Genomic DNA, 23,870 nt, shown 5'->3' with positions numbered 1-23,870 from the left:
TGTGGTGGTGCGTTTGCTGCAGAAACAGCCCCATCTGTGTCCACCTCGTGCAAAATAATTGAAGTATGTGTCACTTTCGATTGTGTGTGAAATAGCTGATGGTCAATCTGTACCGAGATAAATGCCATTTATGCAATAATAGGCATATACATAATCCTGCCTGCAGTCGTATAAAATATGACACTGCTCTATGAGTATATTGGAAGTGGAAAATCATTCAATATACCATCATTTTCCCAACAAATAATGGCAGTAAAGGTGGAAAGCACTTCAGTCAGTGACCTTTGGCTTTGTAGCTCTATCAAGTACCCTACAAACCTTAATAAGCTACTTCTACACAGGGGCACGCTCTTCTGCACAAAGCCAATACACACCCACAAACACACACGTACAGTATATGCCCACACACACACGCACAGATATGAACCCCCACATATGCGCTCCCAGTGGAAAAGGCTGGTTGCTATGCGACACGAGCGAGTCGCTGAGTCCACTGGGTTTGTTGAGGGTAAAAACCATTTTCTTGAGTAGATTTTTTTCTTCCTTCAATCAAGCTCCTCCTGGTTAAGAAATGGTACTGTACTGTTACCCTGCAATTGTCTACTGTCAAGGAGCTTTTAGAGCAGCAGTAGATGCAAATGTTTGTCAGCGGGATTGACCACATTCCAGTTTTTCCTCTACCAATCTGTGCGTCTGTCTGTTACCACTTGAGTGTATAATATAGCAGCTGCATAAATACTCCCATCTCATTCATTCAGCCATTATAATCCATCCATCTCTTTATACTCCTTCCTCCCACTCCTCTGTCTGCCATATTCTGACCTGACCCCTCTTTCTCCTCACATCCATCCTTCCATCCATCCATTGACCGAACCCCCCAACCTTCCGCCCATCCCTGCATTACACATCCATCTTATTTTCCCACTTCCGCCCCCTCCTGCTCTCCACTCATCTATCCATTTTGTCCATCCATATCATTCAAACCTTCACTCATCCATCCACTCATCTGTTCATCTGCTCCTCCCGCCGCAAAACGGCATTCGTCTCCCCACTAAATCCCACCTTCATGCATCATTAGGTAATCTATATGTCATTGCTCCTCGCTCCTGCCACTGCTTCTAAGACCCTCCAACCTTATCCTTCATCCACCCTTCCTTCCATACCTCTTGGTAGCGGGCCAGCCCCCCGTTGACGGCGGCGTCGATGACCCCGTTGAGGCACATGGTGAGGGGGTTGATGTTCTGCATCTGCCGGCTCTGACACTGGGTGATCAATGTGCGTAATTGTAAGTTCTTGTTCTCGATCACCTCGATGGCGTTCTCCAGCGGGCTCACCTCCACCTATGAGGAGGAGATTGTGGAAAGATAAGAGCGTTTAAGGGGCCACTTCTTATGTAGCTCTAAATGGAGCTTTCTAAAGTCGATATGTTCGACAAATTTGCAGGTTTGCGTGCAAAAAAATAAAACAACAACAATAAAATAAGATAGTGTCTGTCCACTTTTATAGCAATAGCAATAAAATGTACACACTTCCACCTTAAGGTCTGCCTGTCAAGTCATAGAATTTAGTAGATATGTTGTTATCAGAAAAAAATCAAACACATATCAACAAAATTTTGGCCACTTGGGACCGGCTGAAAAAACATAAAGCTGTAAACACAATACTGACTTACTGTCATCTTTAAAGCTTTAAATATGAAACCTGTAAGCTAATAGTGGCTTATGTACACATGAGCAGATTTGGAGCAACATTCACATCTAACTGGTGTTGTGTTTCTGCCACCTGATGAATTTAAGTCTAATTTTCACTCTCTTTTCAGCTCTATTTTTGGTCTCCACCAGCTCCAGAGGGAAATATCTGGAATATCAGCAAAATGCTTCACTATCTTGACCTGCATGTTGCTGTGTCTCAAATCGGATACTCCCGTTAGTAAACCTACAGGTAGTACACTCAGTACACTGTGTATTTAATTGCGTAGTGCGGGAATTTTGACAGGGTAGTGTTGTCTGAAATCAAACATGCCCTTTGCACACAGAAATGATGATCGCAAGATTTGACAGCTTTTCTTCTCGGCAAATTATGACCACATGGATCATTATCCCCAACATATACCGAAATAATTTTCACTCACTAAAATATCTGCTTAGTATATCTGCATGTTGGCTCACTTGTCTTCTTCTGTATTTATTTATTTATCCATTGTTTCAAAAATAAACTTGCCTTTACAGCACATTTGATACTAAATCTGATACTAAAATCTTCTCCAGTGAAGACGACAATTTAACATGCATTAACACGAAACGTAACTTACGCCCATATATTGTATAGCTTATGCCACAACACACTTGTTGCCTGATGATAAAATGAGCTGCAGTTAGCTGGCTAACAAGCTAACATTAGCATTTGTGTTAATGTTCATGGTACCAGATTATTACAGAATTAATCCAATGTACAATCTGCTGGCTCCTATCCCACAACAGTACAGTGATAATGAAAAGGTAGTAGTAAACCTAGGTAATAATAGCACACTGCAATTTGTCATACTTCTCAGTGTGCACGCACTTATGCACTCAAAATAGCAAGTACAGAAGCATCCGATTTGAGACACAGCTTTTGTCAGTCTTATATTCAGTGGTGGGCAGGCAGGATACAGTGGATTGTTTTTTTGTTTGTTTGTTTTTTCCACTAAAAAGTGCTGCCTGCTGCATCGGGAAACAACACTGATAAGTGCAGTCAGACTGAACCAAAACAGAAAACTTGCAGGCCATGAGACCAAAACAATAACCTGAAAAAGCTAAAACTCTCTGCAGAGCTTATAGGAAATGTGTAGCTGGGTGATAATTACCTGGTTTTATCACTACCTGCAACACCTTTCACATACACATAGCAATTTAAGCCATTGTTTATATAAACATAACAATTATAGCAGCTTTAATTATACGGCACACACTGCAAACACACATAATTAGAATATGGTCACTTTTACGTTTACTTGTGGATGCATAAAATATGTTCTCCCCTTCATCCTGCATTTCTTCTCCTCTCTCTTTTCTTCCTCCGTCTCACACAAAGCTTAATCCTCTTGCTAATAGAGCTTTTGCCAGTTCTGTATTTTATATGCTATTGCACAGCATAACCATCATAGAATAACACTGGGTTCACAATCCACAATTTCACACCACGTTCAGCAGCTATGCGCGAAAGAATATGTGCTTAAACCAACAGAGACACTGTGTTATGTTTTGCATACGCTGGACAAAACAGTATTTAAAATCCTCCCACTCCTTAGGGATGTGAATGAGGAGATCCAAGATGAAAAGCTTTTGAGGGGATTTACGTGTAGCAATGGACTCGTGTCAAATATGATAGTGATTCCAGGCTAAAAACACTGAAAAAAAATTCCGAATGCAACAAATCAATTCTAAAAATCGTTGGCCATCAAAGCAAAGCAATTAGGCTTTTAGCAATACATCGAATCTACCCAGTGGAGGAAATGAAATGTGTCCAATAGCCCCAAAGTCATGACCCTGGTCATTATTGTTGTTCAATGAAATGACTTGGATCAATACTTGGGTATTGGCTAGCAGCGCTCTAAATTGCAACCTGGAAAATAAAAGCGTTATAGTGTCCCTCATGTCAGATGACCGTGTGTTGCAGTTACGTCTTTATGGTTTTTTCAACAGAGGCGATCACACTCACCAGCTCTCTCTTCTCTACTTCAAACCAGCGGGAGATGCCTGGAAGACTCTGGACCAGAGTCAGGGTTGTCCTCTCCACCCACAGGCTCTGTATTAACACACGATACACTCCTCAGTATTAGCTGATTTCTACACACACTTTTAAAAAATCCATAGCTACTTATGCCTGATGCACACATGCACTCAATCTCTGGCAGGCAGCACACAATTTAATTACTGATATATAGTTTAAGGGGAAACATGTTGAGAACACCTACTGCCAAACACCCACTTGAAGGTGTAGGTCAGATGTCACGTCTTATATCTCATTTCATCATTCATGTTCTACAACTTACCTGTCAGCAAGCGTGCTTGTCAACATGCCAGCATCCCACAAGGTTATTCTGACAGCACATAACTATGGAAACTTCAGCATTCACTGCAGGCTATTAACATAAAAGATTCACATGAACATGGAGCGCCTGCAGTAACATTCACACACTGTTTGTTGTTAGCACATCTGGAGACATGAGGAATGGAAGGTGGATAACGATTCTGTACACGACTTTCGGAGCATTAATCTAGCAGCAAAACAATTTTTGCAATGTGAAGATATAGCGGAGTAATGGCGTCCTGAGCAGAGAACAAAGTCACGCTACCTTTGTGTGTGTTGTAATTCAAAGCCTTTGTTGGTTGGCGTGGTAAATGGTTGGCCGTGCATGTGAGTGTGTACGTGTGTATCCCACTGGGTAACAAATCGCCGCTGCTATGGACTGCACTCAAACGGCTGTTACGGGTGGTTATCGCTGATTACAGCCCCTTCAAATAATTGTAGCTGCAATTCCGTGTATTCTATTTACCGACAGGTAAAAGATTAACTCATCCATCAATGTATTTTAAAAGAGCTTGAAAAAAATCTTAATTTACTACTTACTATTTCTTTCTGCAGCTTTATTTTGCCCTTTTCTTTCTCAAACTATTGTTTCCAAGGTCAAGAATTAGCGTAAGAAGCGCAAAAATGTTTACCACTTTTGGTTCTCTTGTACTGTGGCAAAGGAGGAGAAACTGGTGGAGTTGTGGAGTGAACAAGAGGTACTGTTTAGTTCGGAGTGTGTCGCTGCTGTGTTGGGGTTCACACACTGAGTGCCGGCCCCTCCTGGTTTCGAAGTAATAATGAGTCAGTAGTCGTTTAGATTATCAGAAATGAATTTCACACACATTGCTAGGGGCTTGCTACTTAATTCTAGCAAAATTATACCAACCATGCTTGCTAGCAAATCAGAGAAAGTGCATAATGCTGTTGTATAACCAGCAACCTTATTATGCCCCTAATAAAGAAGTAAGCTGTCCTACATTAGCTAACTTTCATTTAAATTATACAAATTATCTACAGCACACATAACCTTATATTTGCAAGTGGAGGTTAAAGCTATCCACCACTATCGGAGCCCCAATCTGCCATTGACGATAGTTTATATAAAGTCCTATCAGCGCCGATTAATTGGCCAAACCGATGAATCAGTCGACCTCTACTCTAAAGATTATATTACTAAGGAATTGACAAGATTCCTGTTGACATACGGTGCCTTATATTTTGTTTCTAGAGATATGTGTTTTTGCGGACACATAAGGAATTGTTAATATGTCATATTTCTTGAAGGGAGTTTGGTGTAATATTATCCACCAGGAGCAGGATGGAAAATAATCTCAAAAGGAATCTAGTTGTAGTCTTGCAAATAGTGACCCTGCAAGATCCCCAGTCTTTGCAAGATCTGATAGTGTGTGACTAAAAAGTCACATTTTCTTTAGATGTGAGACTCCAGTCTTTTAACAGTCATTTCAAAGCCTTTCAAAGCATCCTGTACAGTAGGCATATGAGTCTCTGTGAGGCTGTATTTAGGAACCACAGAGCTTTGAGCTAAATGCTAATACCAGCATGCTAACATCCTCACAATGACAAGCAGGTTAAATGTTTGCCACTTTCACATGTTGGTTTAGCATGTCAGCATGCTGACATTTCCTAATTAGCCTTAAATTAACTTGTTTCAAGCTAAGGTTAGAAGCCAGTGTCTTGCTCAAGGACACTCCAGCAGAGAAGATGAGTGTTGGCAAGCAGTATCGATCCAGTGTCCTCATGTTGAAGAAGGGTCTTCCGACTCACTACACAACCTTGCTGCCCTTCATTGATTTCCTGCTTTTTAAGGCCAAGAAACCCACCTGAACACCTTTTGAAAAAAACATGCATTACAGTTAAAGAGAAGGAAGTTGAAAGGGGAAAGCTGACAAAAATAAAAGTCTTGACCTTTCTGCAAACACGTTTTTTTTTTATTCCGCAGATAGAAACTTCTTTGTGGACTTTTGAAAATGCCGTTGCTTTATTATGACTGATCACACCACATCCTGGCTGCTGCACACTCGTGTCGCCAGGCAAAAGTTTATCATACATATTATTCCCACCTGAGGGCCGCAGATATCCAGCGCTGATGGAAATGTGATATCGTGATTAAATTTGGCCAAATAGCTTTGATGGAACTGAGATGAAATGACTGCGTGTGTGTATGTGTGTGTGTTAATATGGAATATTTATGAGCCTAATATCAGGGTCTGTGTGGTGTGTGTGTGTGTGATGTGTTTAGAGCGCGTGCAGCTGAGAGGGTTTGGATGTGTGTGACTGAATCAGGCTTTAAAGACTTTGGCTCTGAGTAGTACCTGAGTATAATTAGTGGTGCTGGAGTCATGATGAATAAAACATGTGCTACACACAGACTTATACCTGGGCGCAGGTTCAAACTATCATTACCTACACAAGCCTATGATCGATGAACAAGGTAGAGAAGGGAGAAAATGCTAATGACCATAAATGTATAATGTTAAATTCTGAAATATTAAAAAAAAAATCAGCAAATCCATGGAGTGAAAAAGGGATGATATAACATAAACGCAGCGAAACGCCTGTGTCCATTGCTCTCTCACCATGTGTTTGTGTGTATGCTGTGTATATGTATGAGAGGCCCTTTGAGACATAATTCATACTTGGTTTCACATGTAACATCATACTCTCATACATACACCACTATACTCTCACACAAACACTACTATACCCTCTTATATTTAGCATCATGTTTTCTTTTATTTACTGTCATACTCTTAGTGTAACAGAGGATAATATTATATGTATGTAAGTATGATCGTATGTACATGAAAGTAACAGTACATGTAAAACAAAGCTCTAATATATGTATGAGAGAATAATATTATATTTGAAACAGAATAATAACATATGTAAGAGAAATTAGTTGTACATGTGAATGCAAATAATCATGTGTAAGGAACAAAATGACAGTGAATGTAAGACAGAATGATAGGGTATGTGAATGAGAATAGTTGTTTGTGTGAGAGAGTTTGATTGAAATGGAAGGGAGTTTGATTGAAATGGAAATAAGACTGAATTCTCAGTTCCTGATTTTAATTTTGTGTCACCGAGCCTACAGCCATAAATAAAATGGTCAGAACAATATGCCCTATTCATTCAGTGTGTGGACAGTCAAACTCTCTCAAACTCAGGCACTACACTAAGAGTATGACAGTAAATAAAAGAAAACATGATGCTAAATATAAGAGGGTATAGTAGTGTTTGTGTACGAGTATAGTGGTGTATGTATGAGAGTATGATGTTACATGTGAAACCAAGTATGAATTATGTCTCAAAGGGCCTCTCATATATATGTGCCGACTGTGCTTTATGTGTCAGCATCTCTCTATCTTCCTTTCTGGTAAACTTCTTTTTCCCCCTTACCTTGAACTCATTCTCCTTGTCTTTGGTGCCCTTGTGAAAGGGCCGGTCATATCTGAACCTCCAGATGTGATTGAACTTGTAGAAGCTTTTGATGTTGTCAGGCACTCCGTCTCTTTGCAGCACATCCTGACTCTCTGGGATGGGGGTTACAGCATAGATCTGCAGGTCTGGGAGCACCGGAAGTTAAGGAAAGTACAAGAGAGTGGAAAGGGAAAGCAGCACAGACGAGAACTGACAGGAATTCTTTAGTGACCTGAAAGAACATGGGAAATCGCAGGTACGCTCACACGGAGGACAAGGACACACAAAAGGACACAAGCAGAGGTTTCAACGTAGGTTAAGAGTGGGTCTTTGAGATCTCTCCTGCAATGTATTTTGTTTCAATAGTCTCACACACACTTATTTAATAATAATTTAAAAAATACGAATAAAACCACAGATGCATTGGTACTCCCAAGAGGTTAGCAGGGGGCCATGGCCCTCCGATTCAATTACTGGGCTGGTAATACTGTCTTTAGGAGGTTGTGACACACTCATTTTTAAAGCTGGTGCAAAGGTACTGGTATCTTGTGAAATCAGACATTGTGAGGCCTCAATGGTACCACCCATGTTGGCATAGCTTGTCTGGAAGAGGGCTACATAATGCTCTCAATTTAGGCTAAACTTTGGTGAGAACAACTGGCAAGACCATTTTCAAAGGGGTCCCTTGAAATCTCACCTCAAGATATCTGTATGTCCTGTACACACACTACTGTGTAGCCACTTCAGCTTTGCTGAAGACACAGCTATGATGGCACAACTAAGGTAAAACTAAGGAGATGACAGTGGACTTTGGGAGGAAGCAGCCAAAGAACTATACCCCCCTTAATATCAACAGATCCTCTCTGGAGAGGGTGGATAGCTTCCAATACCTCTGTGTCCACATCACTGAGAGCCTGACCTGGGTGTTGCATACTGTCTCAGTGGTGAGAAAAGCTAGGCAGATACTGTTTTACCTGAGACACCTGAGGGAATTCCAGGTATCCCTTCAAATACTGAGGAATTTCTACTCCTGCACCAGTGAGAGCATCCTGACAAGGAACAACACTGCAAGGTAAGGGAAAAGCACTGAACAGGACCGCAAGGTTTGCAAAGAGGCCAGACGCTGCAAAAATAAGGCCAGGAGAATCATGAAAAATCCCAGCCACCTGGATAACTGCCTTTTCACCCTGCTGGGGTTGGGAAGAAGGTACCGGTTACACCAGGCCAGCACTGAGAGGCTCAGGAAGAGCTTCTACCCTCAGGCCAACAAGGATACTGAATGATGACCCTGACTTACCCCAAAAATGGATATTTATTTACTAGATTGAAGGAACTAACAACTATTCATTTTATCGAAATCATATTCATGGTTTTTAAGACATATGGAAGCTTCAGGATTCATGAGTGGGGTATTGACTGACGAATTTTATGTCTTAGAACCAAACGTGAAAGTCTCTCAAGCTTGTGTTAACCACAGATCTTATTTCAGGCATCTAACCAAAAACCCATTCAAAAAACTAACTGACTTCGAGACAAGGAAACTGGAATGGCTAAAATGCTGACTCATTTCCAAGTTTCAGGACTCATTCCTGCACCACTGTATACACAGTTATGGCTTTTGGTTTTGATGTGCCACCCCAAGATCTTCAGCGACCCTATGAGGCCATCCCTGTGAAAAATATCTGGAGGTGCCACTGGACAGATGCCTCACAATCCCACACATCAAAAAAAGGAATAGCAGCAAGTTCTCTATTTCTTAACAACTGGTAATTGCTGACAGAGAATCTTGCCAACTAGTTTGACCTGCTTTGTGGTACTCCTGCCAAATCCCTCACGTACAAACACACTCCCAAAAGACCGCATACACCATTGTGCTTGTACACAATCAGTGCACTCAGATCACAAAGCAAAAACTGAAGAAAAAGAAATAGAAGAACTAAACCGAGAAAAAAAAGTGAAGAAAAAAAAAGTCAGGCCGCTTTTTTTTTTTTTTTTTTTTTCTAGTTCGAGAAAATAAAAACATCAGACAGCACACAAGACTTGTCATTGTGAGCAGTGACGAGGGTGTGAGCAAGTAGGAAGTGTTGCAGTGTTTTTCCTGCGCTGCTCAGGCTCACCTTCATCAGGAGCAACCCCGACACTCATGAACGACTTGACCAGAGATATACGAGTTCGGGGTCCACGCATGCATATGCATGAGGATGCGTAATTATGCAGGGATGTACAGATGGGTGAGCAATCTGAGAGAGACTCTACTGATTAGTGTTAGGTAAGAATAACACAGCGGTGTGCTCATTCAGTGAGATGATCCCTGGCCTTTTTAGGAGGGGAAGCACAAACAAGCAAACATATCACATGCAAACATATAAAGAAACAAAGCATCTGAACATTCTCTGTCCTCCATCTGCCTTTTTATACTGCTGCTCTCTAGAGTCATTGTGTCATTATGCCATTATGCCGCTAAGGCAATGCTTTTCCCTCCCCCTCCCTCTATATAGGCCAACAGTTGTCCCATACATTAGTGTGAATAATTAAAAAGGGTCCCATATTGCGAGGCAGTAAGTGGATTTATGTAAGGGTGCAGGTTTGGCTTCAGAAGTGGGGGCATAAAATTAAGTCTAATACTCAGAAAATAAAGTATGAGACCCTCACAGGACTTAAGGCAGGCTGAAAAGTAATGTGATAGTCACATGTCCATACATCCTCCAATCAAGTATGTGCATGTATCAACATTTGGCAGCTCTCTTAGTCTGAACACACACAAATGTGCTGACAACAGCAATGCCGTCCAGCGCACCTGTGGAGAGTCTTGCGCTAACACTAAGGATGAACCGACTGCTTGACGAACGATTGAGAGATTCCTCCTCATGAGGTAGAGCCGCTGCTTTAGTGATTAAGACGTCAAATTAGCTGAATCAGTCTACTGTAAAGCCATGGTTTGGTGGTTTGGTGAGTGATCGACTCAAGTGAGTTTGTTTGGTCCATTAAATGCCGTTCATATGCCATTTAAACATGTTTTTCCAAAAAGTTCGTCATCGTCCAATAGCTCTAAGAGGGCTATTCTCTGATATTATTTTATTTAGGCCTATTGATTAACATTTGAGGCGATCAATATTTGTGTGAGACAGTGTTAGGAAGGCCAACCTCTTTGGTAGTATTTTACATTTTGATAAAGTTTCATTTTGAGGCAGTTATAGCCTACTGAGGTGCCGTCTTGAATCTCCTGATTCTTGCTTTTTGCTGATATTCGGGCATATGGAAGGTTTAATGTTACACTGTTGATTGGAAATTATGTGACAGCATGTCTCAGGTGATGCTGCAGAGTAACGCAAAAGTAATGTGACAGGTAGTGTAACAAATTACTTTCTACAGGCAGTAATACGGTACTTTTTTTCTGGGTAATGACCCCAACAGCAGTCATAACCCTACTTAAAGCCATATTAAGTATCATAAGATAGATTTCAGCATCTTTTTAGGAGAAAACTGACTGTAAAGAAAACTCCTAAGTAGGATCTGCTGTTTTCCTGTCAGGCTTCATACTGTTCCAACAGCCGGCAGGGCAGCTAGTGTGTAACTGACAGCTGAAACGCAGGATGAAAAAGTCCTCGAAGCACTTGCTGCTGCTTGTGAAGCTTACTGCTACTGTACGAGCACAATGAAATAACTGAGGCAAGCCAGATGACTGTAGCAGTATTAATTTTAAAAGGTCTGCCACATGTATGACCATGTATGCTTTCTTGTATGAGATTCTGTATGGCACATGTAATATGCAGAACAGTATGTGTGTAACCTGTGAATGAGCTTTGATTATGACAGGAAAGAGATTGCGGGGATAGAAGGAGGAATGGTGTGTGATAGCGTGAGTCTCATTACAGCTAATTGTCTGACTGTAAACACAAACCAGGCTGTGCGTTAACCTGTCTGTATGCTCGCACATATGTATGTATACTGTGCTGTTGTCATATTTTATGCATACCCGCTCATTTAACTGTGTCTTCACAGCATGGTCCATGCTTAAATGAATTATCTCCTCTCTCTATAGCGAAGGATACACTGTGCGTCTGCCTGGTATATGGTCTGATCTGGCTGGTTGACGTGCTGCATGGCGATGGCGTGGGGGAACTCGTTGAGCATCCGCTGCTGGAAAGCCTCCAGCCTCTCGTAGTCATGGCCGCGGCACACAAACTCCTTATTCTGCAGAGGAAGGAGGGGGGGAAGCGGAGGACAGCGTGGGGTTAGCTTGACATCTAGTGGTCGAACATTGCAACTGCGACTGCAAACTCCACCAAGGACAGGGCCTGTTACATCATTAAATGGCATTGAATAAGAGTTGCTGAATGTCACCTCACACTGGAGGAGTCTTATATAAGAAAAGTTAATTCTTCCTGCAGGTCTATTTCTGCTTTGGAGAGGGTTATTCTATTCAACTTGCTATTCATGAAAAGAGGGAATATGGAGATTTCTTTACCCGTAAGAAGAAAGGGAACTTCTTTCCGTAGAAACCCACTCTGAAGAATTCAGGTTCTAGCCTTTGCTGGTCCATAATCTTGTCATAGAGAGAGGCTTCCATCATCTGGGGTTGGAAATAAAGGACGACATTGAATACAAACTAACTGTGTGCAACCAGTAAGGGATTTGGTGCATTGACAAAAGCATTATAAAGTGAATAAAGTTAATTTTATTCTGGAAAACTCACCCTCATCTTGCTCAGGTTCCTGTAGTCGTAATAGGACTCATATTGATCAGCGAGCTCTCTGCACAGGATGATGCCATTCTCCCAACACTGGAGACAGAAAATCACACACTTCATTCTCATGCTCAGTGTCTTGTCTCAAAAAAAGTAAATCAAGGACGCTCATGCCAATCCATTTGACTTAGACTGCTGTATATATGAATAGAGGGGCTTCAGTTAAGTTGCTCTGCAGTGGTGCTGCTGAGCCGTGTTTTCCCCACTGGATGGCACTGGTGAGTCAACAATATCGAGAGTCATATACAACCTCTTCATGCAGGTACACGCAGCACCCAGCCATCTTGCTAATTAAATGAAAAGCTTTCCTTCCCCGCTGCCTTCAGATCCCCGTGCGGCAGCACCGGCAGATGGCATAGCTCGTGAATGTGAAGGGAAATTGGACTATGAGTAACGAGGGGAGCGGTTTTAATGATTCCGTGGAGCTATGTTATTTCATCAGGGATGCTGAAGTTTTGTGTGTGTGTATGTGCGCGTAATTTTGGAGGGTTTCCATAATGCCACTTTTGCCTGAGATTGCAGAACAGTGGCAAAGGTAGTTAGGATAAAGAGATGAGATCAGTAGCAGTAGAGAGGAGTAGTGGGAGGAAGAAAAGAAAAAAAAAGTACTGCTACAAAGCCTGCGCGCTACTTCTTGAGTGCTGCTGCATCCTCAATCAGATGAGCTCTGTTCAAGCTGCCAATCTCACTGTTCATTCTAAAACCAACACGCCAGTGCAGGTCATGCTTCACCCATCAGTCTTGCCGTCATCATCTCCCACAATATTTCTTGAAGGAGCGGTGGAGGATATTGTGGGACGATATGGATCCTGCTTTAATTACAGCTGCCAGCGATTCGTCTGATTAAACCGAGGAGGTGTTGATGCCTCGAGCCGTTGTCACAGTTCACTACAGGTAGAAATTAAATGTCTGACCACGAGTGACATGTATTTTTGTTGCTCCATGCAGCTCACAGATCTGACCTACTCTCTTATGAAGGGATTAATTTCATGTGAAGGACATCACTTCACCAATAAACAAGCGGGGAACACCAGTTCTTTCATCTTTCATCTATGAGTAGTATCATGAAGTTAAAAAAGTCTTCATATATCCACAAGAAATGTAGTGCTACAGTGTGCTACAGAAGTGCTGAAGACAGGAAAAGGGATGGAGAAAAAAAAGATTCTGAGATGCATTGTTGATGCATTTCTCTTGAAGGATTCAGTCTCCATGCAGATAAGTCAACAATCGGAAATTTAAAACCCAATTCTTGATGTTCTAACCACCTGTAATACTTTTGTAAGACAGGGCGGTACGTTCCTTATGGCTGGACCAATGGTGAAACATAAAAAACTTAAACGTGTCTCGTGTTTAAACTAGGCTAATCTAGGCTAGGCTATTGTCACTTCCACAATTTTACACTTACATGCTATTAAGTATCCTAAAACAGTTTGTGGGATGTTTTTAGTATATATGACATCTAGATATTACAGTATGCAAACTCTGAACACTACGCCAGCATAAATGTTTCACAGTGCAATGTGGTAGACGATGCATTTAATATAGCCAATGACGGACAGCGACCAAGGCAGATGTCAACAGCACTTTAAGAGTAAGTACGAGATTTCACTTTATTAGGCGTAATGTGAGGAGGAAAAAACAAAACTAAAGAGGTTTATCTTGCTCACTGTCAGGTATTGCTGTTGCCAGTAGAATGAAGCTAAGGTTGGCACAGGGTTGCCATGGTTATGTGTGTCCAACCGGCAAGGAGGCTCTCAGGAAGTGACATCATACTAACTACTGTTAATTCACACAAAAGCATTTTGAACGAGAGCACAAACGTCAGGTATGTATTGCATAGTATGTGATTTTTACTTGTTGGTATTATTGTGTTCATAAAAGATAAGTATATTCGTAGTTTTATTCTAATTATGGATCATTACAAATATGCTACATTTAAAAGATAGCAGGTGGTAACACAGAGAGAGAAAATAATCATGTATAGAAGTCAAACATTTTGATGCACGAAGCTGCATTGATATCTGTTTTATAAACGCATTGCAGCCCTCTGAATTGAATTGAGTCATGAGGCCCTGAGAGATTCCCACCCATCGAGAGGAAATGTCTTGTTTCTGTTTAGCAGTCAACAAAATATTGCAATTACAGTGTGGGGACAAAATGTTTGTGTTTAAGCTCACCTTCCCCCTGTCAAAGTTCTGGACGATAGTGAGATGCAGATACTCTTTTCTTTGCCACTCGCTCTGCATGGGGTAGTTGAGAAACTCTCTGAGCGGCCTGTCAGACCATTCCAGCAGTTCGTCGTACAGCAGCAGGGTGTACGATGCCTCTGTGACACACAAACAAAAACAGTCAGGGGATAGCATGCATACTGTGGGAGCAGTTGAGAAGAAAACATTTGGACATACAGTGCTAAAAGGATAGAAATATGAAAGGACAGTGAGTGTAAACACACACAGTAAGACCACAGCAATGTTTCTCCCACACATGCCAACACCCACGCTCACAAATACTCAGTGCTTGAGTCATTCCTTAAGACATACCTGTGTAGTTCTGTGCTTTCAAGTGCAGGTCGTAGAGTTTGTGAATGTAGCGGATGTACATCTCCTCTTTGTTCAGCTCAGTTTTGTAGAAGTTCTGACAGGAGCGGTGGGTGTTTTGGGTGATGATTGAGGACAAAAAGAATCACATAAGAAAGAGAGAGGGGGGGATTATGAAAATTATAGAGAGAGTTGGTGATGCAAATGAGGACAAATTTTAAAAGTGACAGATTGTTCTATGGTAGAGGTGCAACAATATATTTCAGCTGCTGATTAGCAGCGACTTCTGATCCATCTGCCTACACACCCAGGAGCTCTTACAGATGGCTGCAGTTACATAAGGAGGACCTTGCAGAAAGAAGGGCTTCATAATAGAAACAACAGAGTTATGTCTATGCGTCAAGGAAATGAAAGACACTCAAGTATGAAGTTGTATTTTCACACCGTTGGTCACAGAGACTAATAACAAAACACACAACAATAAAAAAGCAATACATTATGGATAAAAGCCTGAATCGGATAACAAACTAGTACACATGCACCATATTTTAATATTTTATTAACAAAAGGGTAAAAACATGATAGGACTTGTAACAGAAGCAGAAAATAAATTAAGATAAATGGCTACTATGCTCATATATTCTGCTCTCTTTAGCACAAAAGCCCTAACACTTAAAGAAAGTAAGACCTACTGAGAAGAATTAAAGGAATACTTCAACCCCCACATGATCATTTGTGTATGAATTACTCACCACGTATTACACTGAATCCATAGAGAAAACTTTGCTTTTCTTGCATGCCAAAACTATGAATAACAACTCCAAAAACTCAGATAATTCTTAAAGCATTGAAGTCATAGGGGTCCAAGTTTGACAACAGCACAACTATATCAAAACATCTGTTTACAAACTCTCACACAACTCATGCAATATAACCCAAGTCTCTCTTATCCAGTTGAATGCTCAGTACTTCCCAAACAGACACCCTTTTAGGACAGGGAACTGAAGTTAAAATGAAGCTTATCTTTGCTCTCTTCAAAGCCGGACTCCATTGACAAAAACAGCAATTTTACCTCACTGAACACAGGAGCTGCTGGTTTACTGCTGCCTCAGTTGATAGTTTGTTTTATGTTATTGTGTGACTTTGGTGAATCTGAACTAACCCTTAAAAAAAGTCACACAATAACAAACAAACTGATCAAGGCAGCGGTAGACCAGCAGCTCCCATGTTCAGAGAGGTAAAATTGCTGTTTTTGTCAATGGAGTCTAGCCTTTAAGAGAGCATAGATAAATTACGCTTTAGGTTCAGTTTTATATAGTAAGGCTTTGGCAAAAATGAATGTGTTTGGGAAGTACTGAGCATACTACTGGATAAATTAGATTTGGATTATACTGCATGAGTTGTGTGACTGTTTGTAAATGGATGTTTTTTTTTTACAGAGTTTACCTGTTAATAAACCTGGACCCCTATGACTTCAATTAGTCAAAAATTCTCTCCGTTCCTGGATTCTTCATTCTCCGGAGGCATGCAAGAAAAACTATGTTTTCTTAACAAATTCAAGGTTACACTGGCTAAGTAATTGAAATAAAAATGGTCATACGAGGGGGTGAAGTGTCCCTTTAAGTCGTCACTTAGAAGCCTGCACTTTAATACAGATATTGAAGGAACGGTTTGATATTTGAGGAAATACACATATTCTCTTTCTTGCCAATAGTTAGATAAGCATGTTATCACTCTCATGTTTATGCCTTAAATATGAAGCTACAGGCAGGAGTAGGCTAGTTTAGCTTAGCTTAGCATAAAAAGAAGCAGGGGGAAACAGCTAGCCTGGCTCTTAGGGGGATGCATTCAGTCAGTAACTCGTTTGACGATCTGGTTTTGTAGCAGCCAAAAACAAATCGCAAAACAGCAACTACTGATACTAAAAGATTATACAGATGACAAGACAGACTCTGGAAGTCACTGCTTACTCACCAGTAAACTGACAGTACATCCAATCTTTTTTCCATCCACTTCTCCCAGCTTCATACAGTCCCTGTGATAGAAACATTATCAGACATGCAACGCTATGACTTGGGTGGCCACAAGAAAAAAAACCCAGGCAAAAATAAATTGAATTGATAAAGCGTGTCTGCATGTTCCTGAGAGACTGTGTAGTGTGCACTCTCACCTATAGTCCAGCAATCTCTCCATTAAGCGAGTGACGGTAGCGATCAGAGAGATGCCACTCTCCCTCCAGGTCTCTCTCTCAATCTTCTTCAGCAGGCTGGAGGACAAGATAGAGAGATGTTAAGATCAAAAGAGACAGGAGATAAAAGAGAGCAAATGGGAAAAGGAAAGGTGACCGGGGAGGGAGGGAAAAAGGAAGAAGAAATTACTACAAAAGAAAGGGAGGCGAAGCAGAGAAGAAATCAATCCCAGTCACACCAGTGTCACCTATGCTTGTTGGCCTGCCTGAGGGAATTAACAAAATAAAATGGTGGCTACGAAAAAACATCACAAGCTCATATACTATTTTGCCACCTACATATTTTTTTTCAGATTGATTTTAAATTTAAATATTGCCAACATTTATTTTGGCTTTAGTTACTTTCCCAACGTCAACCCTTCCCGCTGTTCCCCCTCACACAGACGACACAGAGAGAACAAAGAGGAGAGCGTCTTACCTAGGGTATGGACCAAACAGAGGAATTCTACTCCAGGCGGGAAGCATAGGCGGAATAAATTAATATTAATACGATTAATGTCAGCACACACTCACACAGGTTAGTTACGGGATTAGTGGAGTTAGTAGGAGGAAAATAAATTAAGGAACTAAATCAAAACAACAAATCAATTAAGCAAACGTAGGCTAAAATCATAAACACTAAGCATAAAACTAACTTGTAATCTGCATTCAGGCTGAGTTAAACACTGGCAATTTAATTAAATTTTTTTCTAATGCATTACCATATTATATTGCACAATATAGATTTAATATAGATAGGTAGTGTAATAATTTGCGTTCATATTACACTGATTTCTGAAAGGTTTTACATGTACAAATGGTGGGAAAGAGAATGATTGACTATGGAAGACAAAGGGACAATTCAGTAGATGCATGTCCATCAAATACTTATCACGATCACATTTAAATTCACATCTATGTGATACTAAAACAGACATACAGTATGTTTGTGATCAGAACAAAATGACTTTATTAAATGCAATAATGTTTTTGGAAGCTATGTTGAAATGTAGCGCTGAGTCCAGATATTGTGGTCCTTTGTGGAGAGGGACATAAAAATATGAACAGGCACAAAAAGAAGCAGAGGGACACACACACACACTGACACACACACGTTAGCGTGAGCACATACACTAAGCATGCAGGGGCACAAACCTGGGGACACAAGGACAAAGTGGACAAGGACTGGCCACAGAGGAGGTGAGAGTGAAGATGACGGTGAATACTGATCACTTACCTCTCATTATTGTATCAACAATTAAATGTATGTCAATACAGAACAACCTACTGCTTATTATTTAATGCTAATGACAAGATCCTTATCAGCAGCATGTTCTTTAATAGATCTAACATCTTAACCCATGTAGCCTTTTTTTAAACTTTGGTAAAGGATAATTCCCCGAGCATTAATTTGTTATCTCTGATCTTTGGTATTCAGGGTTAAGAAGTAATTTTAAAAAGCGGAATATGTCCACTCACAGATAAAGTGGCCATTTACTGAGGCAAACAACCTCTGAGTTGCAGCCACACATTTAAAGTGAAATTTGCGTGGGTTGCCCTTAACTACCCTCTTTAGTTGGGCCTTTATTGTAATTCTACTGTTTGGTTGAGGTCTTGAGTGGCTCTACTGGCCGAATTACATAACACACTGGCAGCCAGACCCAATTCCTTTGGGTCCCCATTAAAGCAGGCAGGAGTACCGCCATGGAAGCTAAGCAATGTACTGCTGTGGACAGAGGGCAGCAGCAAAATATATATATTTTAGCCACTGAAACCACTGTTCATTTATGCTCCCTTGAAAGCCACCAAACTCCATCGACAAAAACAGTAATTTTACCTCACAGAACATGGGAGTTGCTGGTCTACCGCTGCCTCAATTAATTAGTTAGTTTGTGTCATTGTGTGACTTTGGTGTTTCAAAGGGTTAGTTTGGATTCACCAAAGTCACACAACGGCACAAACAAATCCTACGTTCTGTGAGGTAAAATTACAGTTTTTGTCAACAGAGTCTGGTAGTGGCTTTGAAGAGAGCATAGATAGGTAGGTAAAGTGGTGAAAATATTCTTTATATGGCCAACACTTAAACTGATGGAGATTTTTTTTCGGTGGATATGTTTCGCTACTGCTCTTGTCCAAAGCAGCTGCCTGCTTCTCCAAACTGGAGACATGCCAACTGGCATCTACTGTATGTAATACACTGACTATAGATGAGTGCCTCATACAACCCCACTTCAAAAGATCCAACCTATACGTTTACAATCCGAGGTAATTAGACAAATGTCTGTAAGTATGCACCGTATTTTCTGTTTCTATTGCTGTTCCTTTCCTTAACTCACATGCTGTTGAAGAGCTCCCTGTACGTCTCGTCTCCCTTGCCCTCAGACATCAGGCTGTCCAACTTGTCGATCAGCTTGGCCTCCACCTGGGAGGGGAAAGAAAAAAGCATTTCAATCTCAAAGGGGCAGTTAGTTCAAACGATATTGGCAAAATAACCAGGAGGAAGGGAGCGTGTGTGGTTTAGAGCTGAACACTGAACGGTGTGTTAGATCAAATCACTTCATGTCAAAGTCAGTCACATGTCAAAGTAGTGGCAATCGCCTCTGACATGATTCACATCTACAGTACGACTTAAAGGTATACAATGCAGGATTTTCCTAAAAAACAAGCAAACATAAAGCAATGTTTAAACTCATACAATCCATTTTACTGTCACAGATAATTTCAGTCCCAGTATTGGAATAAAATCATGAAAGTTTTACGTCAGTTGGTGCTTGCTCTTGTGATCTTGACTATTTGGTGTAACGTGGTCATAAAACTCAGTCCAAGCTATCTTAAGTCAGTCTTTTTCTTGTCTTGCTGTTCCGACAAAATCAAATATATTTAAAATTATTGTAAATTTTTTGTCTTGGCTCATGCAAATACTGAAGTTCAATGACGTGAACCGTCAACAAAAAATAGCTGCTCTCTCCTGCACCAAACACAAGGCAAGAGGCAAACTGGGTAGGTCGTAAACAAGGAGGGGACTCTGGGGAGGCACAAGAACGTAAAAAGTCTTGGCTCTCTTGTCCTGTGGAAAAGGAAGAGAAGCTGGTGGAGCTGTGGGGTGAACAGCAGTCGGTATTTCATTCGGCATGTATCCGATCCACCAACCAGCACTTATTTTAGGGAGAAATATTCATTTTTGAAACTGTTTGCCTCTCATTATCACTGTCTCCTCCCACTAAAATAGCAAAGGTAACCAACAGAGGCTGGTAGCAAGTTGAGGCGACAAGATCCAAAATGCCAAGTTTGTACACAAATGCAGTTTATCTTTATAGATTATATTGATGCCGAATTGACAAGAATATTTTCGACATTCGACCCCTTTAATATTGTGTTTCTAGAGGTATGTGTTCCTGCAGACACGTAGGAAATTATTAAAATGTCATATTTCTTAAAAGGAGTTTGGTGTAACATTTTCACCAGGAGCAGCATGGGAAATAATCTCAAAAGGAATATAGTTGTAGACCCTGCGAGACCCCCAGTCTTTGCAACATCTTACAGTGTGTGATTAAAAACTGACATTGTCTTTAGACGTAAGAATATGTCCAGTCTTTTAAGTATTTTGAAAGTCTTTTAGTGTATGATAGGCATAAGTAGCTAGCTACACTGTAGCATACCCAAACTTTAAAAAGATATATTCTAATATTTGCAATTTTGATCATTTGATTATATTAAATAATGCTTTTGAGCAAAATAATGAAAGCAGCATTTATGTATTACTAACTCAAAACATTCATTTTAATATGGGTCACTTTTGACCCACTAATGAAAGCATGTTGGTTCCAATGACCTGAGCATGTTAAGGGGTTAAACTTGCCTTTAGATAAGTTTCGGGCAGATAAAACTATTTCCAACAGCCACGTACCTGTTTGAAATTGCCACTGCGTCTCTGCTCCCAGTCCATCATGTCATGGAAAATAGGGATCATGACATTCCTCAGATCAGGCTGAGGTACCAGTGTCACCTCCAGGAATGGACCAATCATGGCTGGGATGAAGTTCAACTTGTGCTCCCCTGGAGGCGAGACACAGGTCAACACAGAGGTTAGGCTCTCGCTTTATCCCTGAACACAGCGTGTTGTTTATTTCAGAGGCAATTTGGCCAACTCTGGCGAGCTGTCTTCTTTCTTCAAAACTTTCAACTACCACAGGCTGCTGTGATAATTTGGTTTAAGTGCACTGCACTCTAAACAAATTTATGCGCCTGTTTGCCCTAAAATGTGTTATTGTCAGTGGGGAGACTTTTGTTCGTATTAAAATCAAATAAAACAAAAATAAAGTGACTTCAAATGAATTTAAAATTGTGAAAAACACCTTAAATGCACATAAAAACACTATAAATTATTATAAAAACACAACATTGCTGAAGTAGTAATTTGTCTTTACTTTGTCTGACGTCAAGAGCACTACTTTTGTATCGAAGGAGAATAAATATGGAAATATTTTACGGGCCTGTGAGAAATGGAAGACAGACAGTTGCCTTCAGAGTACCTAATTATTTGCAGCACTACTCAGAATAAATCTGAGTGTCTTCTAAACATTTTCTCAGAAGTTTTTGGAGTACATGTAGGAATAAATCAGACCATGTGAACCATAATGTGCATGAGATTAATGTTTTATCATCTTACCCAAGTTCTGCCACATGCTGAAGATTTCACATCCCATCATCACCCTCATGTCTCCATACCTGCATGATAAAATATAATGGTTAGAAATGTGCGCTTGCTGAGAGGAGCCATAAAGAACAGCATGTTAAATCCTCATTAGACTGTGTGTGGCCCACAGTATGCTTAGTGTGTGTGTGTGACTTTATTGCATTTTGACAGAGAACAGGAGCAGAATAGGATGGCGTGTCTCATTACACACGCAGCAAAGAGTGTGTGCACGCGCATTTGCAAACAAACTTACTTTTCCAGTATCTTCTTCCTCTTGGAGGGAGAGAAGGACTCCAGCTGAAGGCAGGGCTGGTTGATAAATATTACAGACAGATAGAAGTACGAGTCCCACACCTGAAAATGACAGCGAAAAACAGCATCACGTCAACGCTGTGCAGAAACTTCCTCCTCAGACTTCAGCTTTCAGGAATTTGGACAAAACTTGAGTAAGTTGCAGATACAGTTTACATCCATGTCTGTGCAAACATGGATGCTTCACACACATCTTCAACTAGGCAGCACAGAAGATCTATACAGTCAGCACAGTTTCAAGGTGGACACCCAAGATTAGTGTCACAAATTCAGTGTCTGACCAAATGTCTCCCCTTCTGTTCCTGAGATATGACGCTGAATAATGGCCAGAAAAGTGTTTTATGCAGAATGTAATGATGGCACAGTGAAGTTGACCTTTGACCTTTTGGGTATAAAATGTCATCACTCCGTCATTTTATCCTATTAGACATTTGTGTGAAATTTTGTCATAATTAACACATAAATTCCTGAGTTATGGCCAGACATATGTTTTCTAAGGTCACAGTGACCTTCGACGACCAAATTCTCAGTTCATTTGCGAGTCCAAAGGGACGACTGTGCCAAATTTGGAAAAATTCCCTCAAGGTGTTCATGAGTTATCATGTTCACGAGAATGGGACAGCTGGACTGAAAGATAGACAACCGAAAAACATAATGCCTCCAGCCATGGCTATCGCCTGCGCAAAGGCATAAAAATAGATCATTTGCAACTGGTGTCCATGGATTTGGGATTTTGGTGGTATGCTGTGGTACAAACTAGACAACAACGGCTGTTAATTTAAGTGATCAGCTCTTAATTTCAGTCTCAAAAAGAGTAACAAATACTTAAAACAGGATCATTTTCAGCAGATGTAATTGTTTTTACTAACAATATTAGGTCTGGTTTTGTCTGTGTCTCTGTGTGAGAGTTTGTGGATGAATGAGGCTTTTTCATACTCAGTGTTTTAGCACTGTAGCATTGTTCAGATCTACACACACACACACACACACACACACACACACACACACACACACACACACACCTTGTTAACACTTGGTTTTAACAATGAATCTTAAGTGATCTGATCACAAGTGCACAGTGCTAAAGAAAGGTGTAAATGACCACATTGTGACCCGATCACTCAAACAGCTTGCAGAAGTGGTCCAGGATGCATTTGACCACACATATTTTGTAATCCATCCATCCATCCATCCATCCATCCATCCATCCATCCATCCATCTATTTTCATCCGCTTTTCCGGAGCTGGGTCACGGGGGCAGCAGGCCGAGCAAAGCACCCCAGACGTCCCTCTCCCCAGCAACGCTTTCCAGCTCCTCCTGGGGGACCCCAAGGCGTTTCCAGGCCAGTTAAGATATGTAATCCCTCCAGCATGTTCTGGGTCTGCCCCGGGGCCTCCTACCAGTTGGATATGCCCAAAACACCTCCAGCAGGAGGCTCCCAGGAGGCATCCTGATCAGATGCCCAAACCACCTCAACTGTACTGTACTTTTGTAGTGTAAATGCTAAAACATCTTGATGCATCCCCAACAAGGGCTAAGTCATCAATGTATGATGTGGTGTTTTTTTGGTGACTGTGTGTTAACGCTCTACAACCTAGTTTTCAATGAGTTGGACGAAGTGTTGGGTGACCATGCATTGTTTTTCCTACTGAAGAGGACGTTTGGGATCCTGCTGATACCAATATCTCCAGCTGCATCAACACAACCACTAACATGCCTGGCAAGAGTCTGGGCACAATTAAAAACTGTATATGAGGCCCTTTAATCTTCTAGCTGAAGTGACGTAGGCAGTAATGAACTCTGAACAGAAGTGGTCAGCTGAAGATGCGTGACAGCCACAGGTGTGAATGGCAATG

General features: G+C 41.0%; 1 protein-coding gene across 6 annotated transcripts in view; it reads right to left on the bottom strand.

Moving 5' to 3' along the window:
• The window catches only part of dock4b (dedicator of cytokinesis 4b), a 166,532-nt gene that overhangs the window by 27,386 nt on the left and 115,276 nt on the right, over positions 1-23,870 (bottom strand). For 4 of the 6 annotated variants that reach the window (XM_050036421.1, XM_050036425.1, XM_050036423.1 and 1 more), the window contains exons 29-43: positions 21,955-22,055; positions 21,675-21,733; positions 20,913-21,061; positions 19,342-19,427; positions 17,445-17,471; positions 16,949-17,044; positions 16,753-16,813; positions 14,782-14,875; positions 14,419-14,567; positions 12,191-12,277; positions 11,963-12,067; positions 11,547-11,688; positions 7,474-7,640; positions 3,700-3,786; positions 1,164-1,340 (exon numbers count right to left, since the gene is read on the bottom strand). In XM_050036421.1, the coding sequence (XP_049892378.1) occupies positions 1,164-1,340; positions 3,700-3,786; positions 7,474-7,640; positions 11,547-11,688; positions 11,963-12,067; positions 12,191-12,277; positions 14,419-14,567; positions 14,782-14,875; positions 16,753-16,813; positions 16,949-17,044; positions 17,445-17,471; positions 19,342-19,427; positions 20,913-21,061; positions 21,675-21,733; positions 21,955-22,055 (1,587 nt within the window). The remainder of the gene's footprint in view (positions 1-1,163; positions 1,341-3,699; positions 3,787-7,473; positions 7,641-11,546; positions 11,689-11,962; positions 12,068-12,190; positions 12,278-14,418; positions 14,568-14,781; positions 14,876-16,752; positions 16,814-16,948; positions 17,045-17,444; positions 17,472-19,341; positions 19,428-20,912; positions 21,062-21,674; positions 21,734-21,954; positions 22,056-23,870) is intronic. The other 2 variants (XM_050036424.1, XM_050036426.1) reach the window with 1 other exon arrangement.

This window comes from Epinephelus moara, chromosome 23 (genome assembly GCF_006386435.1).
Source record: "Epinephelus moara isolate mb chromosome 23, YSFRI_EMoa_1.0, whole genome shotgun sequence".
In the NCBI taxonomy this organism is placed as follows: domain Eukaryota; kingdom Metazoa; phylum Chordata; class Actinopteri; order Perciformes; family Serranidae; genus Epinephelus; species Epinephelus moara.
The sequence above is the reverse complement of the archived record's forward strand: the minus strand, read 5'-3'. Positions and strand labels throughout refer to the sequence as shown.